At 35.7% G+C, this 18,521-nt stretch overlaps 2 protein-coding genes across 4 annotated transcripts in view; one reads left to right on the top strand and one right to left on the bottom strand.

Moving 5' to 3' along the window:
* Positions 1 to 56: 56 nt before the first annotated feature.
* LOC142976734 (uncharacterized) lies at positions 57 to 8,182 on the bottom strand. Its single transcript, XM_076120260.1, has 2 exons — positions 8,149 to 8,182; positions 57 to 3,358 (listed from the first exon to the last, which is right to left on the bottom strand). Exons 1-2 carry the CDS (start codon positions 8,154 to 8,156, stop codon positions 2,920 to 2,922), a joined length of 447 nt encoding a protein of 148 aa, XP_075976375.1. The 5' UTR covers positions 8,157 to 8,182; the 3' UTR covers positions 57 to 2,919.
* The window catches only part of LOC142976731 (salivary peroxidase/catechol oxidase-like), a 159,969-nt gene continuing 147,805 nt past the window's right edge, over positions 6,358 to 18,521 (top strand). For 2 of the 3 annotated variants that reach the window (XM_076120257.1, XM_076120254.1), the window contains exons 1-8: positions 6,358 to 6,626; positions 9,506 to 9,615; positions 9,694 to 9,994; positions 10,080 to 10,317; positions 10,576 to 10,738; positions 10,936 to 11,129; positions 15,637 to 15,832; positions 18,147 to 18,344. In XM_076120257.1, coding sequence (XP_075976372.1) covers positions 6,508 to 6,626; positions 9,506 to 9,615; positions 9,694 to 9,994; positions 10,080 to 10,317; positions 10,576 to 10,738; positions 10,936 to 11,129; positions 15,637 to 15,832; positions 18,147 to 18,344 — 1,519 coding nt within the window. In that variant the 5' untranslated portion in view covers positions 6,358 to 6,507. Of the gene's footprint in view, positions 6,627 to 9,322; positions 9,435 to 9,505; positions 9,616 to 9,693; positions 9,995 to 10,079; positions 10,318 to 10,575; positions 10,739 to 10,935; positions 11,130 to 15,636; positions 15,833 to 18,146; positions 18,345 to 18,521 lie in introns of those variants that run through there. The other variant, XM_076120255.1, reaches the window with a different exon arrangement.

Raw genomic sequence — 18,521 nt, 5'->3', positions numbered from 1 at the left:
TAAAGCGGCTATAACACTATCCAATTTTTAAGCGATTCTTGTCTAAAGAAAAAAAAAATGTCTATGAAGTAAAAAGAACAATTTGTCTGCTATCTTCGGGTATAATCACTATACCTCCACGTGTGTTCTCACAACCGTTTGCCCCAATTTAAGGGTTCCTCGACAAGCTGCCCAAAGCAATTTATTACCTACTCCATATACTGATGGGCTGGAAACAACAGCTCATCGGCAACCCTCGAGACGACTTATTAACTGGACGATGGTACGCCCATAGATGCCGCACAAGGTCCGCGCTAATGGGTGATGCGCCGACCGTGCGCAAGCCGCCGGCGACCCGCCTAGTGACCTAAATATCCTGACAATCTCTCTCATTCCAGGCCGAAATCCAGTTTTTATTCTTGTTTCTGTATTCATACATAAGTATGGTGCCGCAAGTACAAAACAAATTTTTGTATAGAAAATTATTAGGTATTAGTTATCATTTAACTTATTAATGAGCGACATAATCACATTCTTATAACGTAGCTCAAAGTCATTGGTATATAAATTTAGAGAAAAATAAATTTTACACAATGACACATCTAATTTTTATTTAATAAAAGGTGCTAAAAGCTTTATCATACGTCGATGAAGTCCTTCTGAAATAAGTTAAACACTATTGACAATGAAAGGACGATACCTTATTAGTTTACCCGACGTTTCATTTTCGTGGTCAACCCGATATCAAGGGTGGTGCAAGTCGGGTAGGTAATCAAATAAATTATCGTTTCCAAAAAAAGTTCAATCGTGTTTAAGACCCGTGGAATAATATTATTATGTGTACAAGTCGCGAGAGCTTAAAGTCGTTAAGTTGAACACTTTTAACTTTATACATCAATCATTAATACCTACTACGTAGGTAACTACTTATGTGTCTCTATTTAATGAGCAAAATTTGGCAAACAAACATTCATAAGTTTTAAACGTTCGCGGTGCAGGATTAGCGAGTACTTAAGTGTTTAATAAATAAAAAAATATTATATAATATTATATATTAATGGTTTGATTATTTTTACCAAGAGACCGTCTCCCTCCCCCCTTAACAATTTTAGCATGAAATAATAGGTAGATACATAAAATATTATTGTCATAATAATAAAAGATTTTCTTTTAATTAGGTATTTCGCAACATGCATTATAATCACGCTAAGCGGCATAGGCAAGACTGTTAAGTACGTACGTAAACTAAGATATTACAGCTATAAGTAGCTGTACACTATTTTTTATTATAATTTAATTAAATAAGTATTAAGAACTACTACTTAATGTTTTTATTTTTTATTGTTTTTTTTTATTGATTGGTATTTATCACTAGCTTACAGATATACAATAGGTATAGATACAAAATATACAGGCCTTTGTCCATCTTGTATAACGTGAAAGTTTTCAAATACCTACATACGTTTAGTGGTACCCCCTACGACCTACGTACATACTCGCAAAATACTCGTTCTGTCTTAGTGCTCATTCACGTTGACTCGCGGGCGCGGTGGCGGGCGCGGTCGCGAAATATCAAACATATGGCGATGTACCGAAGTGTTCACGTACAAACCGTTCGCGCGGTCTAAGTCGCGGGCGAGCTAGCGGCGTCGCGCGCGGCCCGCGTGGCGCGCTCGCGCCATTATCAAACAAGTGAAGATGTTCGTGTGTGTTCACGTCGAACTAGCGGTGGCGGGCGCGATGTCAAGTAAGATCAACCAGTTTGAGCCAGTTTGAGCCAAACGCCCGCCTGGCGGCCAACGTGAACACAAATCGCCACGTCCCCGCGACCGCGCCCGCCACCGCGCCCGCGAGTTCCAACGTGAACAAGCACTTAACAATAAGTAGTAGTTAAGTTATATTATGTAATATAAGTATATTGATCGTTATTATTTTTACTAAGATATATACAGCAGTCGGTTTTAAAAACTATAAGAATAATTCAGGTAATGTACAAACTACATATATATAGTGATACAGGAGGTCAGTTGAAGGCAATAACTTGTTAACGTCACCAATTTCACACAGTTATTATTTGTTTTTATATTAGAGAATGAACTCTTTTACATAAATAAACTATTTTTTTTAACACAAATGTGGCCGACTCGTTTTGTTACGTGAATTGTACTAAAAGTAAGATCATGAAATTCTATGTTCTACGCCCTTTGAAATCATTGGATTATTTTTCTCAACAGTAAAATAAATATGGTTTCTCATCTTTTTCACGGTCGTTCTTCGTATATGGCTGGCTCCACAACCTCTGGATATGTCTTCCAATTAGCTAAACTTATAGTTAAGCCGACTTAAAAGTATAACGTTTTACAAACATAGCAATTAAGTTATTATATGTATTTTCCTAATTTACATCGTCATACTTATTCTAGTTTGAAATTATAATGTATTCAAATAATTATGTTTAAATTTGGCTAACCAGTAACAAACAGTTTTTATAAACCCTGGTTCTAATTTAACTAGCTTCTATGTCCCTTATTTATACACCATTGATATGAAGACATCATCGTCATAACTTTTCTGTGATAAGTCCAAGAACGATTGTAACTTACAATAAAGTGCAATGGTATAGGCTAGAGAACAAAACAAAATATAATTTATAATTATTTAGGCGGAATAATAGTCTTAAAACTATAAGGAATTATAATAAGTATGTTTAAGATAAATGTTCTTCTGGCCAACTTTTTAGACCTTTATTTATATTATCCTAGTGTGTGCACGATTAAAATATACACAAGTACACTTCCTCTCCTTCTGGCCCGGTGGGGCGGATAACTGACACGACCAGGCTTATATTATTAATAGTTACAGGTTTAGGTCGAATCAGTCGTTTCCTCGGCTCTTAGTTTCTGTAATATTACAGTTCTTCGTCTATATTTTGTGCGACGCTTATAATTTTGGCTTCTCGCACGGTAAATCCTCCAGAATAATACCGAATTCAATCTCAAGTCTTGACTTCAGATTAAACAACCTGTAGTCTTTTTTATGCTTGTTCCTTTTCGTTTCTTTGGGCGGCTCCGGTAGAGGGTCGGTTTGTACGGCTTGAGTTTTGTAATTACGCCTGTTAGCTAATGCTAGCTGTTGTAAGTGAGATGGCTTAGTTTGTGTCGCTGTATGAACTGGCATTTTTTTATAAATGATATCAATTTCAGTAGAACTTGTCGGTTCAGACGGGAGTCGTTTCGAAGGTAATGCATTGGGCATTAATATTGGTTTAGAAGTGATGTCATCCCGAGCGAAATGAAGTGAACATACGAAATATGTTCTTGCTCTTTTTTCTGGATTTAATAAATCTTGTCTACCGATGAGATCTACCCACATTTGGCGTCTGAAAGCAGAAAGAATACTTTTGTATCAGTAGGTAATATGATGTTTTATAGATCAACAACTTAGTAGAGAACTTTGTATTAAGCTATCTAGTAAGTTATAACTGGGTTCGCCAGGTACCTATACAATATTCAAAATTAAGATCACCAATGTCCCGCAGACGGTGGGCTGTTTGATACAGCTACTTTATTTTGAAAGTACACAGAACTATTAACTACGTACATCTAGATAAAAATTGCATGCCAAGACTCTCTATTAATTTATCGAACTATGAAAACGAAAACAATAATTAGCGTTAACAGTTACGATTGTCATTACATGTCTCTACTCTTTTAGTCTTAACATTTATACATGTACCTACACTACCTACATTGCTATTATTAGAATTATCGTGGCAGTAATAGTTTCCTATGAATTGCTTGCCTCCCTATTCGATTGTTCTAAGTGTAACAACCCCTATGCAGTATTACATCCGACATTCGTAGCACTAGCACTAGGTATCTACGTAGTACGTAGCTAATCCTGATCGATATCAGGCGCTCGCACACAAGCGCTTGACCAATATATTGCATTTTCTATAGTAATATGAATGGTTTTCTATTCAATTCGGGGGTTTGTTGTTATAAAAATACCTAGATGATTAAAAAATACTTAGATTAATGAAGGTCAAGTACCTACTGACACTTACTCGTATGATAGTCAATGATACGGAGAGTTACTTTACCGCCCGCGCCAGTTCGGAAGGTAGGGCCAATGTCAAGAGCAAGCAAGAAATTCTTGGCGACTTTTTTGTTTTTTTTTTTTTTGCATTTATTTTTATTGTTCTCCCCATAAGTACTATCCTCGTACTTCAAGGAATATAAAAAAAAATAAGCGACGGTTCTATTGCTTCCGGGATTTGCTCTTAGCAACAACTTTAGAGATGCATATTAGCATGTAAGTATAGATTAATCTATCGCAGATTTAAGTCTCGCCAATGGGCGGCGGTCTTTACATTGTTGATCGACAGTCAGCCGGGACTTCTCAAACGAATGAAATGAATTATGGGTACCCCGTATTGCGTTCTCTATCTAACCTCACAATGATATTGCTACGTATGAATGTGGACATTCAAAATCAATATTGAGTGGAACCGGCCTCCTGTCTGCTACCTGTCTGTCTACCCACTTTGTGAACTCTACGGCTCTATGTTAGTACAAGACGACCGGTAGAGTTTAGAATAAATAAAACAATTTAAATCTTCATAAGTTTTCCAAGTTGATATATTTTGTTATGATTTCATATACATCTCTTACAGACAGGTACCTACTTAGACAGGTAAATATTTAACACTTATTGTAAATGTGAAAGTGGATTGGTTGGCTTATGTATTATGTCAAAACAGCTAAACCCATTGAAAAAAAAGTTTGTAGTATGAAAGATTACTTGTCGGAAAAGAACTTACGCTATCATTTTGAAGAATAAAATAACATCTTTTTTACATAAAAATCATAGATAGTTACAGAAAAACAATACCTATAGAAAGTGAAAGTATTTATAGTAGGTAAGTTATATTTAAAAGCTGTAAAAAATCTCAGTTTCAATATAATAACGTTACGATCACAAACGTTGACGATACAAATGTGATTATCATTTCGAAAACATACCCACCTTTTCAGACAAGCAGGTAAAGTGAAAAAATTGAGATTTTGATTTTTCCTCCTGTTGGATCTGCACCCATCCACCGCACATAGAGTGCCAGTCTGATTAGATGTTGCCATATCAACGCGATTAAAGTACGTGCATCAGTTCGATGTCGTTACGTGCACGTCACGCTGCAATTGACAATATACTGAACTATGAGCCGACAAGGTCCCGGGGGGTGGCGGGTGGCGCCGGGCCCGTTGCACCAATCATACACAGTTGTATTTAATTTAAGCTCGAGATTGTAAAGCTCCGAGAAACACAAGTTGTAAAATATTGGCAGCCATGTTTTAAAAAAAATACCGCGAGTTATGTATATATTTTTGTACGTAACTGTACATGAATGAGTGAAACTTCTGACAAAAGTTTTACTTTAGTTAGAATAACTGCTCTGATTCATACTACTGAAATATTTTGCTCAATGTAACACAATGGAAATCCGTGTCTCCGTTAAACATGGGCAAATATCATGGTACTTTATTTGCACTATGGTGACGTATTTACCTACCTACCTTGATGCATTTATTATTACAAACACTGCGATTCACGCGAACCGGCTTGTGCACGCTTTGAACGCGTGAACAGCTGATGCCGGCGGGGAAGGTGGGCACCGGGGGGGCAGTGTGGGGAGTGAGGGGGGTGAGGAGCTACCACGCTGTGAGCATGCGCACTCCACGTGCATGTGGGACTTTATTGCTGTGCCTCATGCAATATTAAAATATTGTTTAATTTTTTTTATGTTATTTATGTTTCGTGCTAAAGGGTTCTTACTGCAATATAGTTTAAATGGATGGCTAGCAGCAAAATATTGGTATCACTGGCTTTTTAAATTCTTTGCTGGAGTAAATAGACAGCACATTACGATATTTCCGTTTTTAAAGCATAACTTAGAATGTCTGTTACTACTAATTCTTGGAAATTCATAAAACAAATAAAAAAATTATAAAAATATGATTTTGAATTAAATAAAATATATTATTAATGAGAGCACACTAATAAAGGCGAAAATGTCACAGATAAAAGATACCAGAGGATAAAGCTAGGTGTCGGCGTCAATTCCATGGTATTCCAATGGTTTTTTTAAATTAATTTTGGTACAGAAGTGTTAAGGGCAATAAAGGCATCATGGCACACTTTGAAATTTAACTAAAAACTATTTAAATATTAATGTTATTTTGTAAAACTGGGGTTTGTTTGGCACCATTTTTCTATTCTGTGGCGGAGGCTCCTTGCAGCGAAGGGGTCGCGGGGAGGGGCTGGCATTTGTTGATTCGATCGCGGCCGTCGCGTTGCTCGAACTTACCAGTTCCAGTGTGAGTTTGGCAGTAGAGGTGAAATTGGCTCCTCTGCCAATCTAATGGAAAATCGCTCCTTCGAGCAAGTGTCATCAGCAATCGTGTTAAACAAATCCAACATTCGACACAAACGCGACAATTGTAGAAAACAACAAATCCTGCTGTTGCTATTATGTTGTTTAAACGGATCATTGAAGGAAAGTCCATGTTGAATGCCGATGCCAAGAATAAGTCTACGGAGAAATGTTCTAGAAGGAAGTCGGAATGCGATGGATGTAGTGAACATTCCACGTAAGTCTGGGTTCTGTTTTCTTTCAGCTTTATAATGCACCACTAGACGTAAAAATGCACCACATTTTTAGTTCATAATGCCTTTCTAACTTGATGGAGATTTAAAAAGACGAACAAATTAGGACTCTAGAAGCTATAATTCTAGCAAGTTATGAATGAAATGCTAGAAACTCTAGAAAGTTATCTAGGTTAGTCAAAAATGCACTATTACAACATTAGTTTAAAAATAAACGCATGAAATGAACGCTGCAGTTAACTCCAATGCCACGATTGAGCATTCTCGACCGACTTTCAAACTGTTTTGATACTCGCGTGCAAAATATTTACCTACATTTGTTTACAAACGGTCGAAAAGGATCACGATGCCTAATTTGCGATTCGTGAAAGATCAATGATCTTAAATGTAAACAATAATAAGATTTTGGCACGACTGTGTTAAAAGACCACAGGTTTTGTTTGAATTATTGTCCAAGCATAAATACTTAACATAAAAAGGTAATAAACCTTTTTTATTATTGTTTCTGTATTACTTCGTTATCAATCAGTAGTTGAGGTAGGTAAGTACTATAGTGAAGGTGTTAGAAATTCAGTGGTAATAAAATTGCTTTATGTAATTGAAATGCCTTTGCAGTATTACTACAATTTTATTATGTAGAATTTTGCTCCAAACGTATTTTTGGTAGAGTAACGTAAGTTCGGAAGATACCTACCTAGGTCACATATAAATACAGTAACTACGACCACATTAATATTTTTTAAAGCGAATTGCTTTTCCTGAAACCGGGATACGGGGTTCTTTATCTGTCTTGACTTATCCTAATGGCGAATGTTACAAATTAATAACTATCGGCTTGTTTACATAATAATATTATAATTCAATACGTTAATGACTCACCGCTTCACTTAATCATTCTTCGCGAAGTTTCGCAATTAGGGCAAGTTGAAATCTAGAACAGCCAATAAATAAGCACTTTAAAACATGCCTACTATTTTGAATGATTAAATTAAGTTTTGTATAATTTGATTACATTAAAAAACTAAGGACATTTAATTATAAATATTAATATTATAATTCTATAATTCTTATTAGCGTTGATGAACGTGGTCTTTATTGAAAAAACTTAGCTACAACAATAATTGAGGAAATGTTAATTGACTTTAGCAACTATAAATAAAACCTATTTTATATTTTGTTACTAAAAAACTAAACTCATTATATTATTATTAAAACTAAATAAAACTTGCCTAGGCTATATACGGTTTTAATTTGAAACTTCCTTACATTTCAAGTTTTAAACAAAAAAGAAGCCAGGCTAATCTTCGTTTTTAATTCCGTCTTTGCAATTAAATTTAATAAGTTTATTTGAGCGGCCATTTTAACTGGCTTAGATTAACTAGGTTTAGAGGGAACGAGAAGATTTCGTATCGGTTATTGTCAATAAGTAAAAATAGGAGAACCCATCGCCACTTAAAAATGCAACCCGTACGACACAACGATGTCAAATAGGAAAAAAAAACTCACCTTTGCATTTCGATCTCAACTTGGTAGATACTAAGACAAGTTACATAATACTGATTTAATCCGATATATACATAGGTATAGGTACTTTTATTCAGATAAATCTTCTTATAGAGGTTAATTTGCTGCACGTTTACAGATAATATCTAATATCAATAATAATTAGCAGAAGTTATTAATAAACGTTACTTTTAATTACCTATATGCATAATGTTTACGGATCTTACATACAGTCATAACAAACTCACAAACAGGGCTTCTAATTAGTTTGTTCTAGATCTCAATATATTAGGTCGGGGGAAAAGTCTTTTCGCATTATAGTATGTATGAACTTGTAATAAAATCTTTTCTCTACACAAAAAAGCTCGATATTTGGGTACCTCACGAGCTCACTGAAAGAAACCTAATGTACCGTGTACTCATTTGTGATTCTTGAAGCCAAAGAGATTTTATTACAAGTTTATACATACTATAATGCGAAAAGACTTTTTCCACGACCTAATTTAAACCCCATTAAAATGCTTCTTTTCTATGAAAATCTTTAACTTTATTTGATTTAGAGCAAAATATTCTTTAGTTTAGAAGCACTATATAGATTCCAGTCGACGATACGTAATCAATACAGTCTCAAGTATAGTTAACATTTGTTAAAAAAAAACTAAGTCGTATTTTTTATCTGTCTACCTAACATAACCAGCCGTTTGTTATTTAAATTGCACTAAATAGAAGCAGCCTTGATCTAATTTAGTTAATGATGATATCTGTGACCGTTATACGATATTATTTGTCCATTTGTCAACATGCCACGCCCTTGAAGTTTCTATCTAGTTCATATGGAGAGTATTTTTTAAGCGATACACCCCTAAGATTTACTTTATCATAGTTTATAAGGAAAATTAGTGTTCTATGATGACCAGCCAGTACTATTTGATAAACAAAAACAAAGGCTACTTAGAAAAACAAGTGGCTTATTGTAATTATAATTAATTGTTTATATGACTGTACCTAATTACATATGCAATACCCGGAACTGTTTACAAAAAGCGTACAGTATTTTATCAAACAGTTCAGGGGGCTCGTCTGCATACGCGGACTTAACAGAAACGATACAATACATAATCGTGACGAAACATACATATCTCTACATATAGGGATAGGTTATCAGAGGTCTCGTTATCCCCCAGTAATGGGCGTCTTCATAAAACTGTTTATCAACTCATTTGTTGATCAGTTTGACCACAAACGTCTCAGATATCGGGTCGGAACATGTTACTTAAATTTCGTCATCGGTCAGTCCCTTGAACTTATTGTGGTATTATTTGAATGGCGCAGTGGCTTACTTGTGTTTCTTTTGTTGCAGAATATTGGAAGAAATGATGAAGATGGTATTGCTTGGTGTGGTGTTGTGGGCGGGAGTTACTTTTGGTAGCCATGTAGCTCCTTACCCGTTAAATCTCATCATAAATACTGGTATGTAGTATTTCTTCGCCCCATTTCATTTTAATCTTATAAAATTATGAAGGTTTTAATTTATTATCTCTTTTCCAGATATTATCCATCCACCGCCTATGTATGATTACCCGTTTCCAAGTGCCGAAATGCTGCGAAAGTTACCACCAGTGACGAGTACGCACACGAATCGGTCAATTGAAATTAGTAAACTGCAAGTTTCACTAATGAAGAGATTTGAAACGAACTTGGAATCGGCTGGAATAACTCCTAAGACTGGCACGCCTTCTCATGGACTTGTTCTTGACGGGTCTGTATCAGACGACGCTATGCATTACCAAAAGTCTTCGTTGATTATAAAGAAGGCATCTGAGAATCTAGTCTACACCAGATGCAGAAGGTATGTAATTTAATACTCTTGTCAAGTTTTACTAACAATATTTCTTTATCTTCAAGCCAGGTTTTAAAATAAATGTTTCTTCTAGGTATGGTTTACCCAATGACGAATGTGCGAGTTACATTAGCACGTTGAATTTGCGCGATAGTGAATATGGAGGAGAGTGTGCCGCACTGGAGCGTTTCACTTGTCGTACGAACAAAATGTCTTCGAAGTACCGCACTTTTGACGGATCCTGCAACAATCCAGTTCGTTCCTCTTGGGGCCAGGCCATGACCGGTTACAAACGCCTTCTTCACCCCAGATACTCTGACGATATTGATGCGGTTGGTATTTAATAAATATGTCTAAAGATAACCTCATGATTTATGTCGAAATGTTTATAAATACTGATAACTACCACACATTTTTTACGTCATTAGATTGTTACATCTTTATAATCGTGAAATAGCTATTAATGAATATTTTACTCACAGCGTCAGTAATTTTATCGGTGAAGTCAATGAACGGTCTCGAAGACGTTTCATAGCAAAATATATTTTAAGCTTTTGCTACCTCTGTCTAATTAAAAATATGTCTTGTAGCCCCGCCGTGCAATCAGTAACAAGGCTCTACCGTCAGCGCGTGCAGTGAGCACGAAGCTTACTAACAAGCTGGATGAGCCAAATCACACGAGAACTATTGCCTTGGCAGTCTGGAGTCAGTTCATCTACCAGGATTTGGTTCACACTCCGGTGAGAAAGACAAGTGAGTATCATACTATTAGGCTTACTTTTCTCTTACTCTGACGTCTGCCGCGTGTGTTGGTCTCTTACGCATTGTGTTTATTCTTATGCGTGATTGAAGTACGCGACCGCTGTCAGCATAGGAAGAAATCGATCCTTATACCAATATATCTTCATAAAAACATCCACATATTTATATTTGTTCGTTATTTTGCCCAGTACACACCAACAAACACTTAAGATGCTGCGACGAAGGCTTTCCTCTGTCCCCTCGCTACATTCATCCAAGCTGCATGCCGATCACGGTGCCTCACGATGACCCTACCTTCAAGAACAGCTACGTCACTTGCATGGAGTACACTCGGTCTGTCACCACTTATAGAGGAGACTGCACTTTCGGAGCTTCAGAACAGGTTAGTAAGATTGTCTTTTACTTTTGAAACAGCATTGGTAGAGTCAAACGCGTCATACATTTGTTTTCTGTGTGATAGTAGAGATACCTTTGCAAGAAGTACAAGTAAAAATACTTTTAAAACAGCCGGACACTAAGTACAGTAAAGGACGTAAAGGTACAAAAGTCATTACACAAGTTTAACTTTATGATACTTTTTGTTCTAAAGCATGCATATTACCTTAATTTATTAATTAACTTCGACCAATCTTGTCTACTTGTATTCGAATACATATTAAAACCACCATGTAAAGAGGTTTTGAAAATAGTGAGTTATTCAGTAACTTATTTGGTAGACTGTTGTTATTCAAGATTCAAGTACCTATTCTTGCAGAATTTAAAGTTTTTTATGTAGAGTCAGTAACAAAAATCACAACACAAATTCAGCTTCCTTGTATCTTTTATCTTCCATCACAATTCACAAAGGGATCGAAGCCTTAAATGTGCTTCCTAATAATCCTCACGTAGTTTTCTCAGTGACGTTTTAAATCTGTTCCTACTTGCGTCATGAATAATAAGCATACCAGTAAGATAAACTTGCAATTTCCTTAACGCGAAACAATTTATGTTCTGCGAGCAACGATGTTATTGTTCCTTGTGAAATACCGACAGCGATCACGCTCACGCATCGTGCATACTGCATTGTACTGAGTCAACTATTCGGTTGCTGTAATTATACACTTCAATGTTTTTAAAATTAATTTATGTACTTGTAATAGCTATTTAATGAGTACGTACTCTGAGTATTGCAATGCTATAAACAAAATGTTATTGTGACTTTAGTTAAAATCTACAAATCGAAACTGTTTTAAGATATAATACGTATTTATACGTACTCTTATGGAACAAACAGTTGTTACGAAAATAACGTCATTATTTGAAGATTACTTATCTTTTTTTTAACAAAATAGACCGGGTTGTTTGCATATATTATGTACTTAAGTTAGAGTTAAGCTTTTTAAATACACGTTTGCATTTTTGCATTTTTGCAATATTTGTAATGAGTTGTATGAAATAAACAACGATGTTAAAACAATTTAGTCGGCAATATTAAGCTAATTGTAACATGATTGCCCAATCGATGTAATAAGACACCAATTAATGGCACACTTAGCTAAAGTAAATAATATATTTACTTAGTCATCACTTATTTTTTCGAAACGTAGCTCTGGCTAATTCATAAAAAATGCAATTCTAAATGAAGGCTACTTAGCTCGTCACCATTATAGCACCTTTTACATATGAAACATAAAAAGATAAATCATTTCATTCGTAGCTCGATTCTCTACTACTATCGACTACCGACAACCGTCATCGAGAAATTTTGTATGAAAATCTTATCAGCGCCTCTGACGGGTGTCGTAGGAAATATTTTGGCAGTACATTTTAAATGCCAAAATTTCGATACTCGACAGTACCGACTGTACAGAATCGCTGAAATGATTTGTTCCCTTTTCAGTATTTGCAAGTCCTTAAGTACGTATAAACATGTTAATAAATTCGTAGTATTCAAAAGGCAAGTCCAAAAGTCTAAGCAATGTCAACAGTCCTTATCGATTCGTACTTGAGAACACGAGTTCAATTGATAGCAATAACGACTAATGTACACGAGTCATGTAACTCCGGTAATAGATCAGTCATAGTTGCATCTATTGACGTTTTGTTCTTACATAATGTACTCTGAAGCCTAGATCAATAGCTTTCAAGGATACGGACGTTTGTAAACAAGTCGTTATACGAACGATTACGTGATTAACGTTTTTAAACTATCGCGGCTTGTACAATGTACACATAACACTAAGGGCTAGTTTCACAGTTTACGAATAAGTGTCAGGTAACTTATTTGCATAATAAAGAAACAGTAATAATATAATGCAACGGGTCTTAAACGCGACTGAAAATTTAAGGTTAGAATACCTTATTTGTTCACCCGACGTTTCGATCGAATTACATCGACCGTGTGTCAGCCCGTGGCCAACTCCCGCGCATAAGATTTGCTCTTGTGTCATACAAACAATAGACACAACGGAAACCCGTAACAACTTTTTGGGGATCCCAAAATAATTGGCCCGTGCGAGAATTGAAAACAGGACCTCTCGACACAATGGTAGCGGTGTGGCTACCTTAACCATTCGCCACGAAGGCAATTACGTTTGAAAACAACTGTAAAAAAATAATCTGAAAAGCTATTTGATAGATATTAAAATAAGGTAAAATAGGTCCTCAGATGTACTATCCATCGGTTCTTTGCCGCAGGTAGAATGCGACTAAGATGTAACTTGGTCGAAACGTCAGGTAATAAATAAAATATCTCCCGTTGCGCAATTGTGCATCTCAGTTTTATGATTACATGATGATTAGAGTAATTTATCAACTCGTGCACAGTTCGTTCACTTTGTATGTTGGCCCTGATATTAATTTAATGCGTTTTCCTCACGATTGTTTTTATGCAAATACAGATATTACGTTCTAAATATACGAACAAGTTATTTAAATCTCAAGAACGTAATTATATTTTTAGTACTCGCGAATTCGAGTCATTAAATTGCACTTACACATTACACCATTTCGTTAATGCAATTTATGTGTTGCCTAAAATAACTGAGAGAAGCTAGATTTATCGTAAGCGTTTTCCTGTAAACAGGCGATAAATATTATTAGTTTCTAGAAACAGGGACTGTTTTGATCTAATATTATTATGAGAAGTACGACTTTGACATACTGTCAATGTTGAATTTATTAAATAGTATTAATCATTGATTAATTATTACATGACCGCCTCAATGACATGGTGGTTAAGGTCGCTACGGGACTGCCATTGCGTCGGGAGATCGTGGGTTCGATTCCCATACAGAACAATTATTTCATCCACAAATAGTGGTTTTGGTTCTGTTGTGCTTTGTGTTCGTTGTTTGTATGTTGGTAAAAGTCCCCGAGACACTAGAGCAGTTCTTAATGCGTGAGTTGTTATTTTTTTTAAACTCTCCAGTCAGCATTTAGCCATCCTGGTAGACTCAAGGCCTAACCTCATTGCGGGAGGAGACTCTTGCCCAGCAGTGGGACAATAGGTTAAAATTATTCATTATCATTAATTAGATTGACTTCTTCACACTTATCTATATTATTATCTCATTCATAACAGTCAAGTATACCTACAATAAATACTGAATGATATACGTGACTATAACCATTGTTATCGGAAGGTAATGGAAAAATCTGTCGCGAGAAAGAATACGATTGTTTTATCAGAAAATGAGAGGTAAATTCCACTGCTTTTAAACATATACCATTATAATATCGTAATATACCACGTATTCGAATGGCCGGATGTAAAATGACACTGTTTTGCAATACACACGTTCTCATATTCTCTGTAAACATTAAATTAGTGGTGAGAACATCAATATTATGTACAACTAGCTGACTCGCGCTGCTTCGCTTGCGTCACAAAAGGGAGAATAGGTCATAATTATCCCCGTTTTTGAAACACTTTTACTGGTGCTTTGCTCCTATTTGTCGTAGCGTGATGTTATATAGCCTATGGCCTTCCTTAATAAATAGGCTATCCAAGAGCAAAAGATTTTTTCGATTCGCACCAGTAGTTCCTGAGATTCGCGCGTTCAAACAAACAAACAAAAAATCAAACAAACAAACTACAATTTTATAATATTAGTATAGATACGACGATCATTTACGAAGTACGTTTACCTATTTTGTATTCTTAACCTTCATTCGATTGGTTATTTCATTAAATAATCACGCGTTATATGACCTCCCTTAAACTGGAATTTAAGCATAAAAATGTACATATTTATTTATATTTGTGTTAAAACTATTTATAACGCAACTGTACAATACATTGTTTGCTTTTACAATCACTTACGTCTTGAGGTTTCCTTTGTTCTCAAGAAAAGAGCATAAACATACATTGTAGCAGTAAACCAATAATAGTTCAAATAACAAACACTAATTGCTTTAGTAATATTGAAAATATGTTAAGATAAATATCTAATTAACAAAGATAATAACTAGTCAATGAAGCATTAAAGCCAGTCGTAAAATTTAATGTTCTGAGAATCTATTTATGCAATACTAGCTGACCCGCGCAACTTCGCTTGCGTCACCTAAGAGAATGAGTCAAAATTTTCCCCGTTTTTGTAACATTTTTCGTTGCTACTCCGCTCCTAATGGCCGTAGCGTGATGTTTTATAGCCTATAGCCTTCCTCAATAAATGGGCTATCTATCATTGAAAGAATTTTTCAAATCAGACCAGTAGTTCCTGAGATTAGCGCGTTCAAACAAACAAACAAACAAACTCTTCAGCTTTATAATATTAGTATAGATTATCTTTTACAGTAGGTAAGAAGTATCTTTATCTTCGAGACTATAACTTACTATCTTAAGTAACAGTAACGTGTCATTCAAAACTGAATCATAAAAGATGTTAATAAGTTGCATTTTCCTTCAGATGAACCAAGCAACCCATTTCCTGGACGGATCGAACATCTACGGGTCGAATAGTCGCGACGCAGCCGCGTTAAGGGAAAAGACTGGCGGTCTATTGAAGACCTCTCGTATTGAAGATGACGAGCACTTGCCTTTGGCAGCTAACCCTAAAGAAAAATGCCTTGTAACTGATGATTCCGCTACTTGTTTTAATGCTGGTAAGTTTTTCAAAAGATTTAAACTGTTGATATTTTATATTTTTTTTAACTCCGACGCAGAAAGAGGGGTGTTATAAGTTTGACGTGTCTTTGTGTGCGTCTGTCTGTCTTTGGCATCATAACTCCCAAACGGATGAAGTGATTTCAATTTAGTTTTTTTTATATTAAAGGTTACTTATGTGCGAGTGTTTTTAGACATGTTTGATGAAAATCGGTTGAGCCGTTAAAAAGTTGTAGGGGGTGAAAGTGAAGGGAGGAGAGGAAATGTAGTCGGATGGGGTCTCAAATAGCTTCGTATGATGAGAAAGTTGGTGAAGGGAATATTAGAACGGCATAAATAACTTAACTAGCCAATCAATAAAAGGTATGAAAAAAATATCGGAGATTTTTTAATTGTTGTTTAAGATCTTAACTGTGTAAAAGCCAGACGGTTTTACGAAATAAATATTTAACAGGAAATTAGTTATCAGTGTTATTGTTAAAAAAACCTATTTCGGGAAATTTTGAGTTCTTTTAGTGGCTGCTATTATAAGATAGTAGTGCGACTTTAGTTTTATTTTTATTTTACATGCGTCGTCTTTTATTAGACAAGGGCATCTTGATGTAAATATGTTCGGCAAATGTTACCTATCTTTACCTATAAGTTACCTACGTAAATGGTTAGTTTACGTTACACATACAACAAATATAGGTTTATTATTGTTGTCATTATTTACACCTTCATTATCACGCGTGTTGCTTAACTGATAAGACTACTGATAACGTCGATAACGAGATCAAGTTATTTAGATATCGGTTTATTTGATTTTGATATCATTTGATAAGGTAACATATTAGGTAGGTAGTTGATATCTATTTCTATAGATACATAGATGCTCATTCATGTATTCAACGAAAATCTATTGGTCAAACTATTATCAAAGTTTTTCAAGCCGCCCGAAGACCTTTGACATTGCTTAACTTCTGTTATGTAAAATACTGGACCGACATTTTACGTTCGCTATAAAGCACGGAGACGTTTAGCTCAAATACCATAATGCGGGCATCCATCTACAGAATATCCACTCTAAAATTGCCTCAACCATTGATCCTTTACTGACTGGTGAGCGCACCTAGCTATGAATGCATAAACCACCGTGCCTAATGCAGTTTTAAGGCTGCGGTAGACTTTGCCAGACATAGAATCAGACTGTAGTTTCTTATTATTTCTTACTAGCTGACCCGCGCAACTTCGCTTGCGTCACATAAGAGAGAATGCGTCATAATTTTTCCCGTTTTTGTAACATTTCTCGTTGCTACTCCGCTCCTATTGGTCGTAGCGTGATGATATATAGCTTATAGCCTTCCTCGATAAATGGACTATCTAACACTGAAATATTTTTTCAAATCGGACCAGTAGATCCTGAGATTAGCGCGTTCAAACAAACAAACAAACAAACAAACAAACAAACAAACAAACTCTTCAGCTTTATAATATTAGTATAGATTAGTATAGATGACTGTAGCCATAATTTATCTAATGAACGAAAATATATAAATGTTGGTTGACGAAACTATGAATATAACATGAGAATTGCTACCGATTCCTAAAATATCTTATTGTGATGTTAATCTATTCGAAGGCCAGTTTCTGTCGATGTAAAGATTGGTAAACTATGTCACCGTAATAGACAATACATGACTGATAGTGTCAGCTTGTAGCAATAAATATAATGGTTCTAAAATTATATGGATCCTTTTGTGATAACGGAAGTTATAGTCCAATGTATCTAGCTAAAATGCTAAATGTACATGGATGAACAATGCCAGTATAGGACTTCGAAATCAAAATCAAATCATTTATTCATTTAGGTTAAACGCTGACACTTATGATAGTCAATCATATAGAGTGAATTTACCGTCAGTTTGAAAGGTAGGGCCACTAATTATACAGGGTAATATATGTATATCAAGAAAGAATATAAACAAACAGAACTAGGTGGGTGAAACAGCGAACAGAAGTTTAGCGTGGGAATGTAGATAAGAATGTTGTGATCAAAGATGTCCGACTTTGTTAGGATGAATGTGTTAAAATTTACTCTACTCTTTTCTTACTAACCCCTGGTTTCTGCGTACATTTAGCGGCTGTTTAGATAAACAGCATTCAATAGCGTTAAAAGTCATACAAAAAAAAAACGCTACGATAAACTACCTCTAAATTTACTCAGAAACCGGGGGTTAGTCTTTACCCTGGAAACAAAGCTCTACAAAGTAACAGATGTCCAAAACCTTTTCTACATACATACATTAACTAAGCTATTCTTTCCTTCCACAGGAGACGCTCGCGCCAACTCCCATCCATGGCTTACAAGCACATACGCACTATGGGTGAGGGAACACAACCGTATCGCCCGAGCACTAGCCACACTGAACCCTAGCTGGAACTCCGATAAATTGTACCATGAAGCTCGCAGGATTGTTGTGGCTGAGATACAGCATATCACGTACAAACACTGGCTGCCTGCACTGACTGGTAAGGACTAAATATTGACATTATTTATTTTTCTAGCTTTCAGTAGCGCGATTCCCTACAGCCTATCGAGTACCGAGAGTTTGACATTTAAAATGTACTGCAAGAAATAGTTCCTATGGCGCTCGCTAGAGGCGCTGATCTGTATTTCATATCTACCGATAGGTAGACGATTGTCGA

This window comes from Anticarsia gemmatalis, chromosome 11 (assembly GCF_050436995.1).
Source record: "Anticarsia gemmatalis isolate Benzon Research Colony breed Stoneville strain chromosome 11, ilAntGemm2 primary, whole genome shotgun sequence".
Classification (NCBI taxonomy): domain Eukaryota; kingdom Metazoa; phylum Arthropoda; class Insecta; order Lepidoptera; family Erebidae; genus Anticarsia; species Anticarsia gemmatalis.
This window is presented reverse-complemented; position numbering and strand designations above follow the sequence as displayed.